The sequence below is a fragment of the Hemiscyllium ocellatum genome, chromosome 7, assembly GCF_020745735.1.
Source record: "Hemiscyllium ocellatum isolate sHemOce1 chromosome 7, sHemOce1.pat.X.cur, whole genome shotgun sequence".
In the NCBI taxonomy this organism is placed as follows: Eukaryota; Metazoa; Chordata; class Chondrichthyes; order Orectolobiformes; family Hemiscylliidae; genus Hemiscyllium; species Hemiscyllium ocellatum.
This window is the reverse complement of record NC_083407.1, coordinates 37,941,894-37,968,121: the sequence shown is the minus strand read 5'-3', so window position 1 is coordinate 37,968,121 and position 26,228 is coordinate 37,941,894. Positions and strand designations below refer to the sequence as shown.

Below are 26,228 nucleotides of genomic sequence, written 5' to 3'. Positions count from 1 at the left end.
ATTCCAAGAAGTGCCAGCCCATCAAATAGTTGATAGTTCTAACCAGGTGATGCCACTGGGAACAATAGCCATTGCTGTAACTACAGCAAATGTCCAACAATAGGAAGCTATATAACTGGAGTTTCTCTAGAGTAAACCTGTTAAGCCCTGGTTAGTGAAATGAGGGATTAAGTTCTGCAGTGTCAGAAGGGAACATGCGGGAAAGGGTTATACTATTAGTAGGGCAGACTTCAGTTTTCCATTAATTAGTTATCTTACTCAATGCTGTACCATTGGGAGAAGTGACCCAATTCTTCTCATCACTGGTACAATAGCAGTGGAGATGGTAGGACATGCCACTGTGATAGTGTCTGATTCTATGTCAGCCCAGTCTCTGTGGTGATGTAAACATCCCCCCAGAGACATAAAGATCTACAGCATACAGAAAGGCCCATTGGACCATTGAGTCTTTGCCAATGAAAAAAAAAACAGTCACCCAATTATTCTAATCCCAGTTTCCAGAACTTTGTACATAGCTTTTTATATCTTGGCATAACAAGTGCACATCTGAATACTTCTTAAATGTTATGAGGGTTTCTGCCTGTACTGCCCTTACAAGCAGTGAGGTCCAGATTCCCTCTACAGTCTGGATCATTGATATGTTCATCAAGGGAAAAAGTTTCTTCCTGTCCAACTGGTCAACTCCCCTCATAATTGTGTAAATCTCAATCATTTGCCCTTTCAGTCTCCTCTACTCAGAGAAAAATAACCCCAGTCTGTTCAGTCTGTCTTCATAACAAAAACTTTCCAGCTCAGGTAACATCCTGGGAAATCTCCTCTGCTCTCTCTCCAGTACAATTACATCCCTCATACAGTGTAACTGTTACCTCCTTTACACAGTAACGACTGCCAAACTGGGAAATGTTGAAGATGTAGCCTGCTTCATCCTGGAAGCAGTCTGACACTGAGAGGTTGGTGATTGCCTACACAGTCAATAGCAGCTTTCTCATTCTATGTTCAGGCTATGTTATAGCAGCAAAAGCTGGCAGATTTCTGTGTCTGCATCCTTTGTAAGATGGAACTGATGTGCACACTGCTCCAGAAAGACCCAAGTGGGTAAGGTTTTTTGCTGACCTCTCTTCCCCCTCTGTGGGTTTTTCCTCCTCAGTGGTGCCTTTTCTGTCTCTTGCTTTCTTGCCCAAGGTCCCAAATCCCTGATGACTACAACACCATCTCCACGAGCAATATGATTCCTGTTGACTTCAGCAACTTTAAGGAGGAGTTGAAAACTCATGGCGCATCTCCAAACTCACCCTGAACCAAGTTTAAAAAACAATCAGCATCGATCCTGAAAGTATTGATGTTGTCTTTAAATTGTTCTTGTCAAGGGTCCTTCCTGTTGCTGTACGCATTTCAGAGAGTGCATTAAATGAAATGTTGCGGTTGAAAATTGTAGCTTTGGTGCCAAATAAACATTACACACTGAACGTTAGTACTCTTTATTTACTGTTAATAACCATGCTACCACAGCAAAATGATGCCAACTTTGGATACTGAGCTTAGGCCTGAAAAGTACCTGTAGCACCAAAGCTCTCTATGTTGTGAAGCTAGATTTTGTAGATTCTGAATCTATAACTACACTAAGCACAAGGACATTGAAAACATTTCTGATAGACCTCTTTTCTTTAACAGCTGCCCTTATCTCCATTTGTGGAAGTACTTAGTTTCACTGAGGATGTGATGTTCCATTCAAGTTATTGTTCCAATAGTCTTCATGACTCAACCAAACCATGTAGTGGGCATCAAACAATTGCTTAGTTAGAATTGAATACACTATATTGACATTTGTCTTTGAAACTCAAGAGTTAATTCAAGTTTGTTTCTGATTTCAGTAAATGTCTCCCCTCTGTCACTGCTTTCCTGTTGTTATGTTTAGTCCTAATTCTCCAACAGTATGACCACCTATGGATATGATATGAATAATTCAGGAATACATTGTGTGAGGTTTTTAGAATGTGCAATAAAAACACACTTTAGATTCTAGGCTGGTCTTGATTTTCTTCTTCAACATTTTAGTACAGGTTGTTTGTCAGCTGTGACCTTCCTGCTTGATTTTCACTTTTAGCCTGAAGCTAGTAATACAGAAAAATATCTTTATTGATAAATCTTCTTGAGTGGATGAACATCGAATGCTTAGTATATTTGTGTTTTGAAATACATAACAAATACATAGCAATAATTTTTATGGAGCCTCAAAAGAGCTTGGTTTTAGGACTGAACACTGAAGTCAACACTTCAGTAATCTGTTCTCTGGAGTGCCCACCTCACTCAAGTGTGTGGTCATAAAACTGGGCGAGGTTTTCAAAACTAAAATCAAACCTAAATGTTGTCATGAAAATGTTACTTCTTAAAAGACCTTCAGATTTTCATGCTTGATGCAGTAACCTTTGTTTCCCCATTTGTCCCCACAAAGATAAATTGTAAATTTGCAATTAACCCAGAGTGAGGCAGAATGGTCATAGTCCCAGTTAAACTCCACTGGGGAAGGGCTACTACTATTATATGTTTGTCAAACCCATCAAATGACCAGCAGGAGACTTTTTTTCTTGTGATTAAGGACTAAAGCTGAGGCCCTTGCATCTCCTGAGAGATGATGGCCATTCAGAACACATTAACATCAATTCATTACTTAAGGGCCTCACATGTGGATGGATGGAAGGCCTTTTATGAGCCTTATTTCCCCTGACATAATTGCTGCAGAGGTGTATTAAAGTGCTAATATTTTTCTCTGCTCCTGCTTATAATGCTGAAATAACTACACAGAGGCCAGGATCTTGTCACCAGGTCACCCTGTATTTGCTTGTGCACACTACAGTTGTTGTGACCAGACAGCTTGGAGTCAGTCACCTGAACTGAGGAGATGCTAGTCTCCTGGTTATGTAAATTTTAAAATTTTCTTCCACACTACTGCCTAACTGTAGTAGTGCTTATGTTTTCCCCAGCATCCGTGTTGTGTGTGGTTCAGTGTAGGACACAATGAAAGACAACAGGCGTACAAATCTTTATTCAGTTTCCACCACCAGGAAGAAAGGAAACACCCGAGTGACCAATGACAAGCAGTGCCCTTCATATCAAAGGGCAATGCCGTGTGGTCAAACAGTGAAGGGGAAGAATTAAATCAAAATAGAGTTGGAGGGGGAAATAAAACCCTCCCCTCTCCCCCACCCCCCTGCTGAAAGGTGTTGATGGACACCACATGCTCCTTCTTGAGGGACACCCAGACTTGAATCTAATCTCTTGGTCATTTTTTTATGCCTTTTTTTTCAACCTGACACTCTTTTCATTTTTTTCCTTTTTCTTTTTTTTCTCTTTTTCTTTTCTTTTATTTATTTTTCCTTTTTTCGTTTTTTTTTATTTTTACCCCCACATTACTGCCTAACTGTGGTAGTGCTTATTTTTTTCCCAGCACCCATGTTGTGTGTGTGCAGGTGTGAGACACAATGAAAGACACAAGGTGCACGAATTCTTTATTCAAATTTCCACCACCAGGAAGAAAGGAAACACCCAAGTGGCCAGTGACAAGCAGTGCCCTTCACATCAAAGGGCAATACTGTGTGATCAAACAGTGAAGGGGAGGGTTTAAATCAAAATAGAGTTGGAGGGGGAAATAAAACCCAACCCAACCTCCTCTCCCCTCCCTGCTGAAAGGTGTCGATGGACACCACATGCTTCTTCTCCAGGGACACCCAGACTTGAATGTAATCTCCTGGCTATATTGTTCGCTAGGACTTTCCTGATTTGTTCAAGTTAACAAGTCCGATCAATAATCTTGAAGTTAACGAGGTCAACCTAGTTCTGATCACTATAAGTGCTCTGTGATATTTTATCCTTTACCTCTCAGTTCAGATGCAGGAATTGTACAATGAGCAGGTCACCCCCTGTCTGCACAGTTTCTGTCCACTGTCTACAAGACAGGATTGTGATGGAATACTCCCCACTTATCTGGCTGAATGCAGCTGTAAATACACTCCTGCCATTGAAGCTTGCCACATGCAATACAAAGCAGCTGCTTGATTGGCACCACATCAATAAACATTCACTCCTTACACTATAAGCACTCAGTAACAGCAATGTGTACTTGATAAAGGTTGCTTAGACAGCACCTTCCAAACCATGTTATCGTGAAGAGCAAAAGCAGCAGATACATGGGAATACCACTCAAGTTCCCTTTAAGCCATTCAGCATCCTGACTTGGAAAAGCATCTCTGTGCTTTCGGATCACTGGGTCAATGCCCTAGCTTCTAAAGAAGAGTCATGTTGGATTCAAAATGTTAATTCTGTTTCTTTCATCACAGGTGCTGTCAGAACTACTGAGTATCCCCAATAGGTTCTATCTTCATTATCCTGGAACTTTCTCTCTAAGAGTCTCCATCAAATGGCCTGCCACTGTTCGAGAAGGCAGGTCACCACTTTCTCAATGGCAATCCCAGATTGTCAATAAATGCTGGCCCACTCGGTGAAGTCTGTTTCCCTGAATAAATTTAGAAAAAAAGATTGTTTCAAAATAGATACTGAGCCACGTAATAGCAGGATAACAGCCTGGCCAAAGAAATAAGCTCTAGTAAGTATCTTAAAAGACAGTGAGGTAGAGATTTGCAGAAGAGAGGGAATTTCAAGCAAATGCACTATTGTGTGAAACTATTAACTGAAACAAGACATGTCAATGGTGGAGGAGTTAAATTCAGGGATGACTTACAGACCTAGAATTAGGTGAATACGGATATTTCAGCGAGTTGCACAGCTGGAGGAGATTACAGAGACAGAGGGCATTCAGGCCATCGACGAATTTGGAGATAAGGATGAGAATTTTTGATATCAAGGCATTGCTTGAGGGTCAAATAATGTGGGTCAGCAAGCACAGTAATGATAGATGAGTGGGACTTGTGTGTAAGTGAATCTGCAGCAGGCTTGGATCACTTCAATGAAACAAAGAATTAAATGTGGTGAACACTCAAAGTTGTGTATTGGAGTGGAATTTTCTTTGCCCTTGTGTAAGCAAGCTATTTCAAAAAAGTAGAAATCTCTGCATTTATGGGAAATTTATTGGTGAGGCTAAAAAAAAAGGCAAGCAACTGTGTTTTAAATCTTCAGGATAGTAAAACTAATACATAAAAAACAACAAATGTTCTGAAGTTATTTGGTTTGGCATATTGTATAATTGTTCCTTCTAAATTTTTTACTGCTCAATTGTAAAACAAAAGACAGAGAAAAGAAACCAAGTATTTTCTTTTGAGCAGTTAGACTATGTTTTAACAAAAGAACAAAGAACAGTAGAGCAGAGGAACAGCTGCTTTGGCCCACCAAGACTGTGCCAACACATGATGTCTTTCTAAACTAAAAACATTTTGTCTCTACATGGTCCATTTCTCTCTATTCCCAGCCTATTCATGCATTTGTCAAGATGCCTCTTAAATATTGCTGTTGTATCTGTCTCCACCACCTCCCCTGGCAGCGCATTTCAGGTACTTAACATCTTCTGTCTCAAAAAACTTACCTCTCATATCTCCTTTAAACTTACCCCCTCTTACCTCAAAGCTATGTCCCGTGGTATGTTTCATCTTGACTTTAGTTATCTGCTTTATTGTCTTAGGTGGTATACTCAACCTTTCAGTCAGAAGGCCCTGCAGTAAGTCAAGAACTGCCTCTGATATCAGACCAGTGCTTGGGTACAATCATCCATTTAAAGCAGGTCATGGTCAGTGCTAGGTTCTTCTCCTCATACGGTTGAGGAGCCGAAAGTCAGACACCGCGCCATGTATCTTGGCTCTTTCTATCATGAGTTGTCTTATCCTGGAATTACTAAAAAGGAGGAATTCAGTGAGACAATGTAGTGAGCACAGGTGTTAGTGTGGGTGCAGGAGGGGGGAAGGTGGAGAGATGTACAATGTGAGTGTGTCGGCAGTTCAGAGGTTAGTGACATTGATGAATTAGGTGGATGGGAATGGGTGAGGAAAGGTGTTGCAGGCAACAGTGAGAGTGATGGAGCATGAACTTTGGTGGGAATTGTCTATGAATATGAGGTAGCAGAGAGAATACACTGACACTTTCTCTAGCAGAACAGCGAAGGTCATTAACCCTTTGCCTACACTGCTTGGTTTTCATCCAGATGGCTGGAGGCTTCCCAACCAGGTGGCCATCTTGAACAAGGTTGCTAGGGTCTGGTGTCATGGTCTTCTCTGTTAGTCTTATAGGAAAAACAATGTCCATCATCGGGATCACCCCATCGACCATCTCCTCCAATTTCTACCAAGCTGTTATGTCTGGGACAAAGGTCAAAACCTATGCGGGACAGTGTCAGACTGACAGTGCTTGACTGGATGTAAAACAACCTTTTAAAGATGGCACTGGCATGAGGGATCCTGAGGTATCCCAGTAGTGGCAAGTACTTCTGGTTAGAGTGAGTAGGAGAATCAGGTGAGCATCAGATGAGGGATGTCTCCACAGGAGTGTGGAGGACATACATTTGGGGTGACATCATCAGAAAACGCAAGGCCTCACAGAGATAAATCCCCGATGAAATTCAACAAAAGATGCCACTTTGCCAAAATATGCTGATATTTGGCATCCTTTGTATACATGTCAAAGGAAACCTGCTGCCATTTTGTTTTAAAATCTCAACAGTATCAGACTAAATTTGTAAAATGATGTCAGCTAGCTGTTTTGGAAATTCAAAAAGCACTGACACCCAAAGTTATCAAAAAGACAGAGAGTTCGGGGAATTTTGTGAACTTTGATAACTTCGAATCAAATGGCTTAGAGACTGTTTCTTCAGTGTCAAAGGCAATGTAAGCCTTTTTTAAAAATGCTGCACATAATAGTGGCATAAAACATAGCCTGCGTGATATGTAGTATTCAACATTTCACAGTCACAGAGACCTAAATCTGTAATCACTACAATGACCATTGCAGGTCTTAATTACTTGACACTCAGGTTGACCAAGAAACAAGCCTGCATGTTAAATGTCAACGCATTGATCTAAATTTGGCAATTAGTGATGAATCAATGAGATTTACCTTGAAGAAAGTTATTCTAGAGATTGTTTTTATTTTACTTGTGGATTGACATGGGAAAAGGACCGTTTTAAAAACCAAGGATAATGAAAGGGATTGTTGAATTTTTAAAAAGGTTACCTGACACCTAGTGTAAGTGCACTCTAAACAGCTATTTCATCAATCATTAGGTGTGGGCTTATTGCAGATGAGCTCAAGTCAGGGAACAGATCTGAAGCGTCATTTGGCCAGGCAGAAGCAGCTGATTACTCTGTTGAGTTCTGACCAGTAGTTGATGCTAAAGGCCTTCAGTCTTCCAACAACTATGTGATAGACTCTCGGGTAGCTGAACAGCTACGAGTAAATGGTCTAGCCAGAAGACCTTCAGACCTGTGGAAGGGGAAGTTTTGTTTGCAGTAAAAATTGCTAAAACCTGAAGAGAGACAGTTTATTTTCCTTCCTCAACTGTTGAAAGCTGAGACTTTCAAACAGTACATCAGATACTATAAACCCAGTTACTCCATGCCTCTGCAAGCTGGTCGCAGTACCTGAAAGAGAGGTTAAGGAGCAACAAGTCCTGGCAAGCCAAAAGGAGCAGCTTAACAAATGTTTTTGACTGTCTTCTCCAGTTTCTCCTTTTACCCATAATACCAAGTTTTTTCTCCATCTGTATGCATATCTATGGAGAACTGAGAAGGGAATTAGAGTTTTAACTTGTAGTTTATACGTCAACAGTTCTTACAAACTTGAAAGGAGGGGAAAAAATTACAAGGGTGCTGTCAGGGTTGGAGGGTTTGAGCCATAGGGAGAGGCTGAATAGGCTGGGGCTAGTTTCACTGGAGTATCAGAGGCTGAGAGGTGACCTTACAGAGGTTTATAAAATCATTAGGGACAAAGATAGTGTGAATAGCTGAGATCTTTTTCCCAGGGTAGGGGTGTCCAAACCTAGATGGCATCGGTTTAAGGTGAGAGAGAAAAGATTTAAAAAGGTCATAAAGGGCAATTTGTTTCATGGAGAGAGTGGTGCATGTATTGAATGAGCTGCCAGAGGAGGTGGTGGAGGCTGGTAAAATTATGACATGTAAAAGGTATCTGGATGGATACCTGAATAGGAATGGTTTAGAGGAATATGTGCCAAATGCTGGAAAATAGGACCAGATTAATTTAGGATATCTGGTTGGTATCAATGAATTGGACCAAAGGGTGTGTTTCCATATTGTACAGCTCTATGTCTTTGTTTATTTGTAATTAGTTGTAATTCTCGTTTAGTGCAGATACATGGTCTAGGCTTTCTATCATCCTGAACCTAAAAAGACAGTGAGTTGGGGGAATTTTGTGAACTTTGATAAAGTTTTTAAAATCTGTGGTAATTCTGGAAATACCAAGGCCTAATTTTCAGCATGATACCTAATGAGGCATGACACTATCCACAAAGATCTAGTGATCTTCATGATGTTGCTTTCCCCTTGTTGGACAGCAGCTTAAACTTGGCAACGAATCAAAGGATGAGTTGATGTGTCATAGTAGTGGTGTCACCAAGAAAGCAGACAATCAAGCAAACAGAAGTAGTAACACACCCAAAAACCTGGAAATTAACGATAGCTAAAGTCCTGCACTTTTACCATCATTTATTTACAAGAGCTGATCCAAAAAAGTCAGATTTCATTAAAAAAAACTAAAATATGGATACACAGACCTGAAAAGCAAAACTTCTCTAAAATGTATGAATGTTTAAATCAATGTCAACAATTTTAACTTTCCACATAAAAAGAATAGTTTTTTGAGTTCATTGATGGTGTTTAACAATAATTGGGAAGTTTGTATTTTGTTAAACTCAGTTTTGCCTCATTTAGCAAAATATAACTTTTTCCAGCGTTTTAGTGATATAAGAGTGGAAGTTCTCATCAATCCATATTTGCAATAAAGAGTACAGTATATGAGAATATTTACAGCACATTTTATGAAGGAGTGCAAACTCATTGTCTACAGCTTCTAGATTTTCATGTTGTTCTGCAGATGTCCAAACTCTCAAAATTGTTGTCAGTTTCAGCTGGTGAATGCAGACATGCAAAATATTTGCCATTACAAACAAAATGCTTTGCTTTCAGACTTAACATAACCACTAGCTATTGTTAATATTTTAATCATTTTCTGTCTTCATATGTATGTTTTGAAAGTAGCAGGTTTGTCCAAATTTACTTTATATATATATGTGTATGTGTGGGTTCCAGCATTAAACAAATTTGACACACTGCCCAGTATGAAAATCATTCATTTACTTTTTTAGGTCAAATGAAGCGTGATAGGCGTGTACTACAAAAGACCCAGGGAGAAGGAAGACCCTGTTCCTCTCAGCTGGTTCAATACCGGCCTTGCCTTAATAAGCCATGTTATAGCTGGGATTTTAGTGAATGGTCTCCTTGCAAAGTTGAGGTAAGATTCTCACATTTTTATAGCTTGTCTAGGGACTGCATAATTATTCTGTGCAGGCATATATGGTTGCAGCCTTTGACAAATGTAAACTGTTGCTGAAAAGAGAAAGGGTATTAACAATTAAAGGATCAAATTAGTGTCTTTTTTATTCACATAGGCTGAAGCTAACCCTTCTCTTACAAATTCCATACCTTAGCATTATTTCTCTCTAAAAGGTGTGAGCTACAGACATCTATATGACAGATATAAATTACCTACCTTAACTGACAGAAGATTAAATTTATATGAGGCATTCAAAATGTCAGTCTTTGTGTTCTAGCTGCCTCTCTTCATCTTCTTTCCAGAATTAGTTGTTTTATATCAGCACAGCATTTCTCTCACAAGATCCAATCAGTATACAGACAGATGTTACCTAAGTTGTTTGGGAAGTCAAGCTGTTTTCTTTTGTGAGTCGAGCTCAACTTTCCACTGGAACCAATAGATTTGTAGATGGATGAAGAAGAGTACCCATATGTGGGAGCATGCTGCTAAAGTATTAACAGGGTTAAACCAGTAACAGTTAAAATTTCCAAACCCTTAATTAAATATTTTGCATCAGATTTTACATTTGATCATGGAAAGGAGAATGTAGATCTCTTGAAAATGTCTGGAACAAATGTCAGAAATAGAATCATAGAAACCTTACAATGTGGAAGCAAGCTGTTCAGCCGGAGTCCACACTGAACCTCTGGAGGGCATCCCACCCAGATCCACTCCCCTCTCCTTGTAATGATGCATTCCCCATGACTAACCCACCTAGACTGCACAACCCTCTACACTATGGGCAATTTAGTGGGGCCAATTTACGTAAGCTGCACAACTTTGATGGCAGTGGTCAGCACTGAATACAGTGATCCAGATACAGATAACAAGAAAAATAATTAATTTTGAAAAATTCAAATTTTGTACTCAATGCACCAAGCACCTAATGCTATACATACTTGACTGTTGAAAGATAGCAGAGATTAAATAACCAAAGTTCTGGCCATAATTTCACAATCCTACCACAGTTTAAAATTTGCATTGTTCGAATAATTTTTAATCTGAATTTTTTTTAGATTAGATTAGATTACTTACAGTGTGGAAACAGGCCCTTCGGCCCAACAAGTCCACACCGACCCGCCGAAGCGCCACCCACCCATACCCCTACATTTACCCCTTACTTAACACTACGGGCAATTTAGCATGGCCAATTCACCTGACCCGCACATCTTTGTGACTGTGGGAGGAAACCGGTGCACCCGGAGGAAACCCACGCAGACACGGGGAGAATGTGCAAACTCCACACAGTCAGTCACCTGAGGCGGGAATTGAACCCAGGTCCCTGGCGCTGTGAGGCAGCAGTGCTAACCACTGTGCCACCGTGCCGCCCACTGTGCCACCGTGCCGCCCTGGAACATATATTTTCACTAAATTAAAACTGGAAATCTACAATTTCTCAACTTGCTTTTGAAATTCCACTGTGAACACACGTAGTTAAATGTTCAATGGCATTTGAGTTTTGTAAATAGGTGCATGAAGTACTAGTGTAAAAAAATTAAAAGCAGGGATATCCACATGAAGAGGTAAGGAGTGGATACCAGGAGCTGGAAACAGGAATATGAAGACCTAAGAGTCCTAGGTGGCCATGCATTTGATTGATGGCTCCAGACTTTTCTCAGAGAAGTCAGTAGGTCCTGTTCCACAGGGCAGGAGGAGGAGACCTAAACAAGCAATTCTGGTCAAAGGTCACAAGGAAGATCAATGGCCATCGGTCGCTTGGAGAACTGCAATGCCAGAAGTACATCAATGACCATCTTCACTCCACAAGGGTGAGTACTCCACAGCATGGTTCCCTTTTTACACAGAGCTAACTATATCAATGGTAATTGGGTGAGATTGCACTATATCCAGTTGAAGAAATAGATGCTACTTGGGAAAGAGGTAAAAGTCTGGCTATTTTGCAATGTAATTTCAGAGTGGCCAGATGTTGAATGCTTTCAAATGTGCCCAAAGTGAAGTGGTCAGAAGTTGTTCCTGTTATTATGGGATGATTAAAATTCTTCTTCCTGGCATTCTGAAACAGCTGATATTCCGCTTCTTTGTTCATTCAGGGAATCACAATGGGAAATAAAGAAGCCAAACTGATGGTAGAATACCACTTCTCACCTCTTAATGCCATTAGAGGAGAAAGGTCTGGAGCTAGCAGTGTAGCATGCTGTCTACTCCATTGCAAATGGTGAAGTAGGGCTATAGGGTCAAGAGAGTATCTACATTAATGACTAGCCATGGCCTTCAATGAATAGAAACAATTGTGTTCCTATATCCTCCACTGTGTGTGGATTGATCAGAATGCAAACCAATTCTAGAGAGTTACATTTGGAAGTGCAGAACCCTATGATCTCTTTGTTTTCTCAATCTATCAATCACAAGAACAGAAAACTGACACTTCCAGGGCACAGTTATTTAAATCTCAGAAGGTGGAGTGGGAAGATGCCTCAGTGGATGCAGAGTCACATCATTCCTTTTACACTCTCAACCAGTTCAGATACTCTTTCATTGATGGTTGTGTGCTCGAGCTTAGGTTTGATGTTAAAACCTTGTGAAAATAATCACAAGCTCTGGAGAAGCCAACAGCAGGCTTAGAAAGACATGACCACTAATACTTGGAAGACAGTGAGAAGCCAGGACCATGCTGAGTCCAGGCTGATGATATGTCTATGTGGTTGTCAGTAAAGGGGTAGATCCTGGAAATTCAGCATCTAGTGTAACTGTGCAGGAGTTGTGAATGCTGCCAAGTGCCACCAATTTTTAACCAATCAGAGGATGATCAACAAGTCCTTTTAGGCCACTGGGCAGCTAAGTCAGCAGCCTTTCTTTATTGCAGTTGGTAGAGAAAGTGAATCATGACATGGCAGCACTCCAAAAAGAATACAGAAAACACTAGACAGACCACTACTTCCTGAATGAATAAATGCTTGTAGTCATCTATGTTCACCATTGTTTGTAATAAAAGTGTTATTCAATTTCTCAGCATTTACATCCACTCATAAATTACCTCTGGAATTCAAAATGTAACAAAGTAACGGCCAATGTCAAGAAGGCTAACCAAGACATCCATTTGTACCTTGACTAAGTGAGCCAAAGTTTTCAGAGTCATTGTTGCAATCCCTAGGTGCAAGATGTGACAGACCCCATGCATGTAGCCATTGTGGATCCCACAGTTTAGCCAATAGATTTCATTTACAAAGGGATTTCATTCTATCTTTGTGAAACTAATGAGTAACCGCAGCTAACACATCCCACACATGTGTGCTCAGTTCCCTGACTCTCTACAGAGTGAGGATAAGAAGTTAATTGGAGATAATAAAGAAATGATCGAAGAAATGAACAGATACTTTGCTTTATAAAAACTGAAAGAACTGCTAATGTTGGATATCAGAAACAAAAACAAATTACTAGAAAAGCTCAGCACATCTCGTAGCACCTGTGGAGAGAAATCAGAGTTAAACTTTCAGCTCCAGTAACCGTTCTTTAGAACTTCCTCAGAACAGAAATATTTTGCTTTGGTCTTCACTGTACATGGCCTGAAAAACTGTTCCAACAATATCTGCAACTCAGGAGGTGGAAAGGAGAAAGAAGATCACAATCACATGGAAGGTGATACTAGGTAAATTATAGATTGTCAAGTCTTCAGGTCTAGATAAACTTCATTGTAGAGTAGCTAATGACTTAGTAGATGCATTGCCGTTCATTTTCCAAGATTCTCTTTTTCAGGAAAGACCCCATCAGACTGAATAGTAGCAAATATAACCCCTCTATTCAAGAAGGATGGAAGCACAAAACAGGAAACTACTGACTTGGTATTTATGTTTGAGAAAATGTCAGAATTGATTAATAAGAGATTGTAGTTTTGTACTTAGAATAGCTCAAGGTAATTGGAAAATGTCAACATGATTTTGTCAAATTGAAATCTTGATCAATTTATTGGAGTTCTTTGAAGGAGTAACATGTATTGTGGATGAAGGAGACCTTGTAGACAGACTGTCTTGTTTCAGAAGGCAATTAACAAGATGCCACACCAAAGTTTATCATGAAAATAAAGATAATGTTATAGCATATTTAGCATGGACAGAAGATTGGTGCATTGGCAGAAAACTAGGAAGGTACATAATACATCTTTTCCTGATTGACAGGAAATAATGAGTGAAGCCCCACAGTGAATTGTGATGGACCCTCAGATTTATAACCCTTTACAACAATTACTTAGATGAGGGAAACACAGGCATTGTTAGTAAATTTTTCAGATGTATGAAAGTATGCTTTGAAGAAGACATACAGAGGTTGCTGATGAAATGGATTGAATGGGTGAATTGCACAAATTTAGCAGATGACAAATAATGTGGGACAATGTGAAGTTCAGTTTAACTGAAAAATGGAAAAGCAGAACATTATTTAAATGGAGAATGACTGCAGAAGTGTGAAGTGCCGAGGAATTTAGATATTCTAATTCAGTAGTCACAAAAATTAGTATGCGGGTACAACAGGTATAGCTTGGAATGAGCTAGTATATTGCTATCCTTTATGACTTTCTGGCTGACAATCATGTGGAATTTTCAACATGAAATGTTGCAATTGTTGCAAGCATCAGGTTCCAATTTATAAGACAGGTTATTCAGATCATAAAGAGACCTTTACTAAAAACTCTCATTGCTGTACATTATACTGAATTTGAAAATAGCTTCATGAAAGAAAACTGGTTTTCAGGCTACAGATAAATAATTGTTTATATGTTGAAATACATATATTGGTAAACTCTTCTAACTGGGTAATAACTCATAAAACTCTGCGGAATATTTAGGATTGTGTTTTTTCTGACTCTTCAAAAAAAATTCAATTCCTTCAGCTCCAATGGTTTAAACACTAGTGAGGATGAAACACAATGTTCCCAATATACAATTTTTCTCCTTGAAGAAAACTGACTTAGCTTGGAAAATGTAGCTCTGAAGGATGTGGGATATTTCAATGGGTTTATCTACTGATGAACAGAACTGAGGGGACCAAACAGATGTTAGACTTGTCTCTCACTTTTGAAAATTGCTGGGTTGAAGCAGCTTCATAGTTGACAATTGAAGCTCACATGTTAAGGGCTGAATTGTAATGGATAGCAGCAGGTTAGAAAGTAGGAGGATGCACAATGACCACCTTGTCCCTGCCCATTTCTGCTCCCCTCATCACAATTTCATACACTGCAAGGGAAGCATTGCTGTGGTCACCTGCTTGTGATTGCATTGAAGCTTCCAAGTTAACAAATAATACCCAGTTAACAGCTTCTTCCTGGTGGAAAAAGTGAGGACTGCAGATGCTGGAGATCAGAGTCAAGAGTGTGGTGCTGAAAAAGCACAGCAGGTCAGATAGCATCCGAGGAGCAGGAGAATCGAGGTTTCATGCATAAGCCCTGATTCTTGATGAAGGGTTATGTCCGAAACGTCGATTCTCCTGCTCTTTGGATGCTGCTTGACCACTCGATGCTGACCTCATCCCATTGCCAATATTGTATTGAATTGAATTGAATTGACTTGAATTGAATTTATTGTCACATGTACCGAGGCACAGCAAAAAGCTTTGTCTTGCGAGCAATACAGGCAGATCACAGAGTTAAGTAGCATAGATAAGTAAATAATAGGTAAACAGCAGCAAAAGCAAAAACACATGTACAGGTAAATGTTAAAAGTTTATGAGTCTATTCAGTATTCTAACTACTGTAGGGTAGCAACTGTTTGGAAACCAGCTGGAGCATGTGTTCAGGCTTCTGTACCTTCTCCCTGATAGTAGAGGTTGTACAAAAACATTGCCAGGGTGGGATGGATCTTTGAGAATGCTGGCAGCCTTTCCTTTACCGTGGGCCTGGTAGATGGATTCGATTGACTGGTGGAAGAGGCTGGCACTCAACATGCAGGCTGGCAGGTTTACCTGTGCGAGCAGCTGGCCAGTTTAAATGGAGTTGGTGCCACTTGCCAGGGTCCAATCAGGGATCTCTTCACACAGTTTTGCCTCTCTTTGTAACTGTCCCTTTCGCTGATTCCCTTTCTAACATTCACCTTCTCTCGCTGGGGCCTGTCAGTTTGGCCCCAATCACACCCTGGATTTACTCAAATGTCCAGTGAGCATCACTTTCACAGCTGCAATACACTGGCCACAACTCCTGGTTGATATTACCAATGTGTGAAGTTTCTGGCCTCTGAGTGGCTAACAAGTCTATTATATGATGCTTCCTGTTGGAGACAGACAGAAGTACTATCTCACATGACTTAAAGATTCACTGCATGCAAAATTAGCCGCACCCACCTACGACATTCATACTGTGGTGTGGTGAGCTGGCCATTTTGTGTAATCAAGCCCGAAGACTAAATGTGTATGGAGAGGGAGGCCATATTGAAATTCCAGCAGGACAAAGCATGAGACAGAAGCCACAAATTTGCAATAATTGGACCAAAAAGAATTAAAAACAAGTTTCAAAAAACTCTTGAGACAGAAAATGGCTAAATTGTGGGATTCTTTGCTGCCAGAATTGAAGCAGTGTCTGCAAATTGTACCAATGTGAATTCTATCATTGTTTGAAAAAGAGAAATGTTGTGGGCAAGAAGGAGAGTGTGGTTTGACAGCAGATTGTGTTTTTGAAGGAAGGTATTGGCATGCACTTGCTGCATTAACTGACTTGTTCCTGTGAAAAAATATATGATCCATCTGCAAACCTGTAGAGGAGGGGAGAAAATTCCCAAAATAATGGGAGAGGATAGAATTGGGTAAATTTAATCAAAAAGGTAAAAACAATGACTGCAGATGCTGGAAGCCAGATTCTGGATTAGAGTGGTGCTGGAAAAGCACAGCAATTCAGGCAGCATCCAAGGAGCAGGAATTCCCAAAATGTCGATTTTCCTGCTCTTCGGATGCTGCCTGATCTGTTGTGCTTTTCTAGCACCACTCTAATCCTAAATTTAATCAAAAGCCAAGCGAGACCTGAAAAGCAAGCTTTTTTTTAATCAAGAATAGTCAATTTAAAAAAACACTTCAATTAGTACCATTTTGCTTTTTTTCACCAGCTTGTGGCTCACAGCATCCCTTGTAAATTTTCATTTCTTGCAATGGTTACTCAACATGACAAAAAGATTAGATGATTTCATCAAGAGTTTGGGAGTAATTTCATCTGAAAGAATCGGTGGGTTCAGGTGGGATGAGAAGTTCATGATTGCAAAGTTTCACATGTCTCCAACTTTAAAAAAAACAAATTATTGCAGATGCTGGAAATCTGAAATAAAAACAGGAAATGCTGAAGTAACTCAGCAGATCTGGCAGCATCTGTGGAGAGAGAAACAGCATTAATGTTAACATGATGACAGAACACAAAGAATCATAATGACTCGAAATATTAATTCTGCTTCTATAACATAGGGCATCAAACAATGCAGTGCAGAACCTTCGGCCCTTGATGTTGCGCCGACCTTTGAACTAATCTAAGCATTTTCCCCTACACTATCCCATCATCATCCATATGCTTATCCAAGGACTGTTTAAATGTCCCTAATGTGGCCGAGTGAACTTCATAGGCAGGCAGGGCATTCCATGCCCTTACCACTCTCTGAGTGAAGAACCTGCCTCTGACATCTGTCTTAAACCTACCACCCCTCAATTTGCAGCTATGCCCCCTTGTACAAGCTGATACCATCATCCTAGGAAAAAGACTCTCACTGTCCACCCTATCTAATCCTCTGATCATCTTGTATGTTTCTATTAAATCTCCTTTTAGCTTTCTTCTCTCCAATGAGAACATCCTGGTAAATCTCCTCTGCACCTTTTCCAATGCTTCCACATCCTTCCTGTAATGGAGAGACCAGAACTATACACCATATTCCAAGTGAGGCTGCCCTAGTGTTTTGTACAGTTGCAACATAGCATCATGGCTCTGGAACTCAATCCTCCTACCAATAAGACCTAACACACCGTATGCTATCTTAACAGCAATATCAACCTGGGTGGCAACTTTCAGGGATCTATGTACATGGCTATCAAGATCCCTCTGCACATCCACACTGCCAAGAATCTTTCCATTGACCCAGTATTCTGCCTTCCTGTTATTCTTCCCAAAGTGCATCACCTCACATTTATCTGTATTGAACTCCATTTGCCACCACTCAGCCCAATTCTGCAGTTTATCCAAGTCCCCTTGCAACCTGCAACATTCTTCCACACTGTCCACCACTCCACTGACTTTAGTGTCATCTTCAAACTTACTAACCCATCCACCGATGCCTGTATTTAAGTCATTTATAAGAATGACAACAGCAGTGGTCCCAAAACAGATCCTTGTGTCACACCACTAGTAACCGGACTCTAGGCTGAATATTTTCCATCAACCATCACTTGTTGCCTTCTTACAGAAAGCCAGTTTTTAATCCAAACTGCTAAATCACCCGCAGTCGCATGCCTCTGCATTTTCTCCAATAGCCTACCGTGTGGAACCTTACCAAAGACTTTATTTAAGTCCATGTTAACCACATCAACTGCCCTAACCTCATCCATATGGGTGGCACAATGCTACTGCTGCCTCATAGCGCCAGGGACCCAAGTTCAATTCCTGCCTTGGGCAACTGTTTGTGTGGAGTTTGCACATTCTCCCCGTGTCTGCGTGGATTTCCTCCGGGTGCTCCAGTTTCCGCCCACAGTCCAAAGATGTGCAGGTTAGGTGAATTGGCCATGCTAAATTGCCCGTAGTGTCAGGTGTAGGTGTAGGTCTGGGTGGGTTGCTCTTCGGAGGGTCGATGTGGACTTGTTGGGCCGAAGTGCCTGTTTCCACACTGTAAGTAATCTAATCTAATCAAAATATGCTTAGTCACCTTCTCAAAAACCTCAATGAGGTTTGTGAAATACAACATGCCCTTGTTGACAATCTCCAATCAAGCTGTTGCTTGCTAGATGATTATAAATCCTATCTCTTATAATCATTTCCAAAACCTTTCCTACAACAGTGTAAGGCTCTGTAATTATCTGGGTCATCTCTGCTAACCCTTCTTAAACAAGAGCATAACATTTGCAATCCTCCAGTCCTCTGTTACTAAACATGTTGACAGTGATGACTCAAAGATCAAGGCCAAAGGCTCTGCCATCTCCTCCCTACCTTCCCAGAGAATCCTTGGATAAATCCCATCTGGTCCAGGGGACTTACCTACTTTAACACATTCTAGAATTGATAACACCTCCTCCTTACTAACCTAAATCCCATACTGAGCCCATACCTCAGTCTTCTCCTCTGTAATATTTTCCTATTCTTGAGTGAAAACAGATGAGAAATATTCATTTAGCACCTCTCCAATCTCCACAGGGTCCACACACAACTTCCCACTTCTGTCTTTTACTGGCCGTATTCCTACCCTAGTCATCCTTTTATTCATCACATAGAAAGGTTTAGGATCCTCCTTTATCCTACCTGCTAAAGACTGCTCATGTCCCCTCCTTGCTCTTCTTAACTTTCTCTTTAATTTCTTCCCAGTTAATCGGTAACTCTCCATCGCCTCATCTGAACCATCTCATTTCAAAGTCACATAAGCCTCCCTCTTCAGCTTAACAAGAGATACAATTTGTGTAGTAAACCACGGTTCCCTTACCTTATCACTTCCTCCCTACCTCAAGGAGACACAATATTTGTTCCTTGAACTAGCTCTACATTTCGATTGTCCCCATCCCCTCCATTTTGCTATCCCATTCTATGTCTCCTAAGTCTTGCCTAATCGCATTTTAATTGCCCTTCCCCATCTATAAGTCTTGCCCTGTGTGCCCTGTATCTATCCCTTTCCATCACTAAACTGAACGGAACCAAATTATGGTCACTCTCTCCAAAGTGCTCACCTACCACTAAATCAAACACCAGGCCTGGTTCATTACCAAGTACCAGATCCAGTGTGGCCTCCCCTCTTGTTGACCCTTCAATATACTGTGTCAGGAAACCCTCCTGCTCATATTGGAAAAAAAACTGATCCATCCAACAGATAGAGTTATAGCACTTCCAGTTAATGTTGGGGAAGTTAAAGTCCCCCATAATGACCACCCTGTTCCTTTCACTCCCATCCAGAATCATTTTGCCAATCCTCTCGTCCACATCCCTGGGACTTTGCGGAGACCTATAAAACGCTTCCAACAGTGTGACTTCTCCTTTCTTATTTCTAACCTCAACCCATACCATCTCAGTAGATGGGTCCTCGTCAAAAGTTCTTTCAGCCACTGTTATACTGTCCTTGACTGGTCTTAATGAAAGATCTGAACCCTACAGCCTACAACCTCCTTTCCTGACCCTGCTCTATCCATGTCTCCGAAATGGCCACTGCATCGAAGTCCCAGGAACCTATGTGTGCTTCAAGCTCACCTTCCTTATTCCAGTACCGCTGGCGTTGAAGTAGACACACTTCAAACCAGCTCGCTGTCTGCCAGCATACTCCTGTGACTGTGAAATCTTGTCCATGTCCTTCGTACTGTTGTCCTCCTGTGTACTGGAACTACACCTCAGGTTTCCATCCCCCTTCTGAGCTAGTTTAAACCCACCCAAATAGCACTAGCAAATTTCCCACCCAGGATATTAATGCCCCTCTGGTTCAAGTGAAGACCATCTTGTTTTTCTCTTCAAAGATCCTGCAAGACCAGCTGAGTTTCTCTGACACTTTCAGTTTTATGAATTTGGCTGGTTGGCAGATCTTTAGCGAAATAGGCAGCTGTAAGAAAATGAAGTGGGTTAGCTCCATTAAGGGACCTTTATGGAAGGAGCAGCCCGAGTATATCCTTCACACACTGCAAACTAAGCTGCTTCTATTTCCACGGTTACAAATCACACTCAACCTCCCCATCCTTGGCAATTCTGAGCTCACCACATGTCTGTTTTCTCTTAGCCCACAAGTTCACACCTTTTTTACCTCTATCTCCACCAGAGATGATTTATTTCTCTTTCAACTGTATTTTTGCTTGCACATGCCCCTTCCCCATGAACTTACCTCCCTGTTCTACCCCTGATCCCGCATAATTTCAACCACCTTTCCCACCCTCCCAACCCACAATACTCAAATGAACTTTCCTCCTTTGGTCATGCTGTTTTCCCACCTCCATGATGGATTTCCGTCATCTGAACTTTTTTACCTGACCATTAGTGGGCGGCACGGTGGCACAGTGGTTAGCACTGCTGCCTCACAGCGCCTGAGACCCGGGTTCAATTCCCGCCTCAGGCGACTGACTGTGTGGAGTTTGCACGTTCTCCTCGTGTCTGTGTGGGTTTCCTCCGGCTGCTCCGGTTTCCTCCCACAGTCCAAAGATGTGCAGGTCAGGTGAATTGGCCATGCTAAATTGCCCATAGTGTTAGGTAAGGGGTAAATGTAGGGGTATGGGTGGGTTTCGCTTCGGCGGGTCGGTGTGGACTTGTTGGGCCGAAGGGCCTGTTTCCACACTGTAAGTAATCTAATCTAATTACCTCTCCCTGACCTTGATCTCCACTCCTCTAGAGTGCTAACCATGAACTACTTTCCCTAACCCCAAACAAATCTCTCCTCTTCTCTAGCCTCGACCAGATCTCTTACCCCAAAAGTGATCTCCCCTCATCCTCACTCCTGTCCTCAACTTCGCTCCATAACCATGGTCTTGTTTAATAAATATTTCAATTTGATAGAGTGTCATTGTGGGAACAACATAAAATGTGTCTGAAAGTTTGAAATCTTCAGATTTCCCATTTAGAGCTCCTCCATTCTTGCCTTCTCACCAATGATGTGGTCATTATCTTTGAAAAGATTTCCTTCAGATGCAGCAGTAATAACAGCTAACTGCATTTATATGCCACCTTCAATGTAGCCAAAGGACCAAGGTGTTTCACAGGAGCAGCATTAGATAAAATTTAACACTTAGCCACATAAGATGATGTTGGAACAGATAACAAAAGCTTAAGTAAAGAAGTTTTTAAAAGGGTTATTAAGGAGGATAAAGAGGCAGAAGGGTTTAGAGAGGTAATGCTTGATGTTAGAGTGTAGGAATTAAAATGACAGCTGTCAATTATGGAACACTTAAAGTCAGAACTGTATAAGGCCTGGAGATATTGTTGCTACTGTCATAATCCAGGAAACTAGATTCAAATCCCACAAGGACTAATGGTGGATTTTGAATTCAGGAAAAAATCTGAAATTAAAAATCTAAAGATGACCATAAAGCTATTGTCAATTGCTTTTAAACTCAAATGGTTGACTAATGACCTTTGGAAAGATTTCCTTTATAGAAGGATACCTCACCCAAGGCAGCCTAACTGTACCTCCAGACCCATAGAAATGTGTTTGACCCTTAACTGCCTTCTCGTATGGCCTAGCAAATCACTCAGGGTGAAGATTTTGGAAGGTCGCAAAACTGGACGGGTTTAAGAGGTGAAGATAAACAAGGCTATAAAGAAAACAAGGATTAGGATTGTGGTTAACAGTGCTGTCTCACACCACAGGGGACCTGGGTTTGATCCAATTTTGTGTGGCTGTCTGTTTGGAATTTGTATGTTATCCTATGTTTGTGTGGGTTTCTGCTAGTCGCTCATTACCTCTCACAATCCAAAGATGCATACGTTAGGTGGATTGGCATGCTAAATTGCCCTGTAGTGTAATGGGCAAGGAAGTTTGGAGGGTTGGTCCAGATTTAGAGTCATACGGTCATAGAGATGTACAGCATGGAAATAGACCCTTCGTCCAACCTGCCCATGCCAACCAGATATCCCAACCCAATCTAGTCACACCTGCCAACACCCGGCCTATATCCCTCCAAATCCTTCCTATTCATATACCCATCCAAATGCCTTTTAAATGTTGCAATTGTACCAGATTTCATCACTTACTCTGGCAGCTCATTTCATACACATACCACCCTCTGTGTGAAGACGTTGCCCCTTAGGTCTATTTTATACCTTTTCCCTCTCACCCTCAACCTTTGCACTCTAGTTCTGGACTCCCCAACCCCAGGGTAAAGACTTTGTTTATTTATCGTATCCATACCCCTCATCATTTTGTAAATCTATACAAGGAGAAAGTGAGGACTGCAGATGCTGGAGATGAGAGCTTAAAAACATGTTGCTGGAAAAGCGCAGCAGGTCAGGCATTCATCCCTTGAAGAAGCTCTCCTCCTCCCTCTACAAGGATCTCAGTGAGTCCCTCTCTCACTGCACTCCCCAGGTCATCTTCTCTGCCCTGAAGCTCTTCAGCCATGTCCTCAAACACCCAACCCTCGAACTCAGCACCACCTTCCTAACCTGCAATCTTCTTCCTGACCTCTCCGCCCCCACCCCCACTTCAGCCTACCACCGTCACCTTAACCTCCTTCCACCGATCACATTTCCAACGCCCCTCACCAAGTCCCTCCTCCCTACCTTTTATCTTAGCCTGTTTGGCACACTTTCCTCATTCCTGAAGAAGGGCTCATGCCAAAAATGTCGATTCTCCTGCTCTTTGGATGCTACCTGACCTGCTGTGCTTTTCCAGCAACACATTTTCAGCTGCAATCTTCTTCCCAACCTCTCCGCTCCCACCCCTTCTTCGGCCTATCACTCTCACCTCAACCTCCTTCCACCTGTCGTATTACAACGCCCCTCCCCCAAGTCCCTCCTCCCTACCTTTTGTCTTCGCCTGTTTGGCACACTCTCCTCATTCCTGAAGAAGGGCTTATGCCCGAAACGTCGTTCCTTTGATGCTGCCTGACCTGCTACACTAAATCTATACAAGGTCAGCCCTCATTCTCCGATGCTCCAGGGAAAAAAGCCCCAGCCTGCTCAACTTCTCCTTATACCTCAAATCCTCCAACCCTGACAACATCCTTGTAAATCTTTTCTGAACCCTTTCAAGTTTCACAATATATTTCCGATAGAAAGGAGACCAGAATTGTATGAAATATTCCAAACGTGGCCTAACCAATGACCTGTACAGCCACAATATGACCTCCCAACTACTGTACTCAATACTCTAACCAATAAAGAAAATATACCAAATGCCTTCTTCACTATCCCATCTAGCTGCGACTCCACTTTCAAGGAGCTATGAACCTGCACTCCAAGATCTCTTTGTTCAGCAACGCTCCCTAGGACCTTACCACTAAGTGTATAAGTCCTGCTAAGATATGCTTTCCCAAAATGCAGCACCTCGCATTTATCTGAATTAAACTCCATCTGCCACTTGTCAGCCCATTCACCCAACTGATCAAGATCCTGTTGTAATCTGAGGTAACCTCCTTCGCTGTCCACTACACCTCCAATTTTGGTGTCATCTGCAAACTTATAACCATACCTCTTATGCTAGCATCCAAATCATTTATATAGATGACACTCCACTGGTAGTGGCACTCCACTGGTCACAGGACTCCAGTCTGAAAATCAACCCTTCACCATCACGCTCTGCCTTCTATCTCAGTATCCAACTGGCTTGTTCTCCCTGTATTCCGTGAGATTTAACCTGGCTAACCAATCTCCCGCGGGGAACCTTGTCAAGCTCCTTACTGAAATGGCCTCTATTGGCCTGACACAATTTGACCCACATGGAACTCCGAGCTTTGACAAAAGGTCAGTTAGACTCGAAATGTCAGCTCTTTTCTCTCCTTACAGATGCTGCCAGACCTGCTGAGATTTTCCAGTATTTTCTCTTTTGGTTTCAGATCCCAGAATCCGCAGTAATTGGCTGTTATCCAGATCTACTGATTCTGACTTGCCCTCTGAAATGGTCTGACAAGTCACTGAGTTATTCCATGATGGCTGACCATTGATTTGCCAATAACAATTAGGAAAGGAAAATAAATGCTGTGATTACTGGCAATGTCGAAATTCTGTGAGTGAATTGATGAAAATATTTGACATCAAGTGTACAATTCTGGGTGGTTATTATAATGTCCTGGTAGTCTTATTTGATAATAACTTTATTTACTTTAAAGCAGTGGATAGTTTTTTTTGTAGGAACAGTAAGTTCTTGTTAGTACGTACTGTTCCCTTGTGGTGCATATGTGGGAGGTGTCACGGGTGTGGTTGCCTATTTTGGAAAGATACCAAAAATGGGGTTTTACAATTTTATTTGAACATTGGTACACATTGTACGTTCTGAGAATGGGATGTTTTTCACTTAATTTCAACATCAAATGCTATCACATAGCAATTGCAGAGAATAGATCAATTAATTTTCATGTTAAAAGATCACTGGTATAATCATGTGAATGCATTTCCAGCACTGGCTACCTTTATAGTCTCTTTGTGTAGAGTTTGCAGTTTGTGCTCTGAACTATGTTCACCCATAGAATTATAAATTCAATAACTGACAGAAAAAATGGCAAGATAGTGAATAGAGTCACTATTATGCTATCCATTTTATTTGCTAATGTTAGTTATTTTGTACTTCACAAAATAGGTCACATTTCTGACTTATTCTAGTATTTGAAAGTGTTATAGGATAAAGTGAGGACTGCAGATGTTGGAGATCAGAGCCGAAAAATGTGTTGCTGAAAAAGCGCAGCAGGTCAGGCAGCATCCAAGGAGCAGGAGAATGGACATTTCGGGCATAAGCCCTTCTTCAGGAATGAGGAAGGTGTGCCAAGCAGGCTAAGATAAAAAGTAGGCAGGAGGGACTTGGGGGAGGGACATTGGGAATGCGATAGGTGGAAGGAAGTTAAGGTGAGGGTGATAGGCTGGAGAGGGGTCCTGTCTTGGTGGCGATTGGAGGGGCGGGGTTCAAGGGCAGAGCCCCACCAATCGCCACTAGGACAGAACCCCACTGGTCCTCACCTACCACCCCACCAACCTCCAAATACATCCTTCATCATTTCCGCCACCTCCAAACAGACCCCACCACCAAGGATATATTTCCCTCCCCACCCCTATCAGCATTCAGGAAAGACCACTCCTTCTACGACTCCCTCGTCAGGTCCACACTCCCCACCAACCCAACCTCCACTCTCGGCACCTTCCCCTGCAACTGCAAGAAATGCAAAACTTGCACCTACACCTCCCCCCTCACTTCCAAGGCCCCAAGGGATCCTTCTATATCCATCAGAAATTCACCTGCATCTCCACACAAATCATTTACTGCATCCGCTGCACCCGATGTGGCCTCCTATACATTGGGGAGACAGGCCGCCTACTTGTGGAACGTTTCAGAGAACACCTCTGGGACACCCGCACCAAACAGCCCAACCGCCCTGTGGCTGAACACTTTAACTCCCCCTTCCACTCTGCCAAGGGCATGCTGGTTCCTGGTCTCCTCAATCGTCAGACGATGGCAACACGATGCCTGGAGGAAGAGCGCCTCATCTTCCGCCTAGGAACCCTCCAACCACAAGGGATGAATGCAGATTTCTCCAGCTTCCTCATTTCCCTTCCCCCACCTTGTCTCAGTCCCAACCCTTGGACTCAGCACTGCCTTCTTGACCTGCAATCTTCTTCCCGACCTCTCCGCACCCACCCCCTCACCGGCCTATCACCCTTACCTGAACCTCCTTCCATCTATCGCATTCCCAACACCCCTCCTCCAAGTCCCTCCTCCCTACCTTTTATCTTAGCCTGCTTGGCACACTCTCCTCATTCCTGAAGAAGGGCTTATGCCCGAAACGTCGATTCTCCTGCTCCTTGGATGCTGCCTGACCTGCTGCACTTTTCCAGCAACACATTTTTCAGCTCAAGTGTTATAGGATGTTAATATAATTGTATAACACATTGTTATATA

At 41.8% G+C, this 26,228-nt stretch overlaps 1 protein-coding gene across 1 annotated transcript in view; it reads left to right on the top strand.

Moving 5' to 3' along the window:
- Window positions 1-26,228, top strand: part of thsd7ba (thrombospondin, type I, domain containing 7Ba) — a 578,787-nt gene that overhangs the window by 425,121 nt on the left and 127,438 nt on the right. Inside the window, exon 20 of the mRNA XM_060827743.1 lies at window positions 9,317-9,462. Coding sequence (XP_060683726.1) covers window positions 9,317-9,462 — 146 coding nt within the window. The remainder of the gene's footprint in view (window positions 1-9,316; window positions 9,463-26,228) is intronic.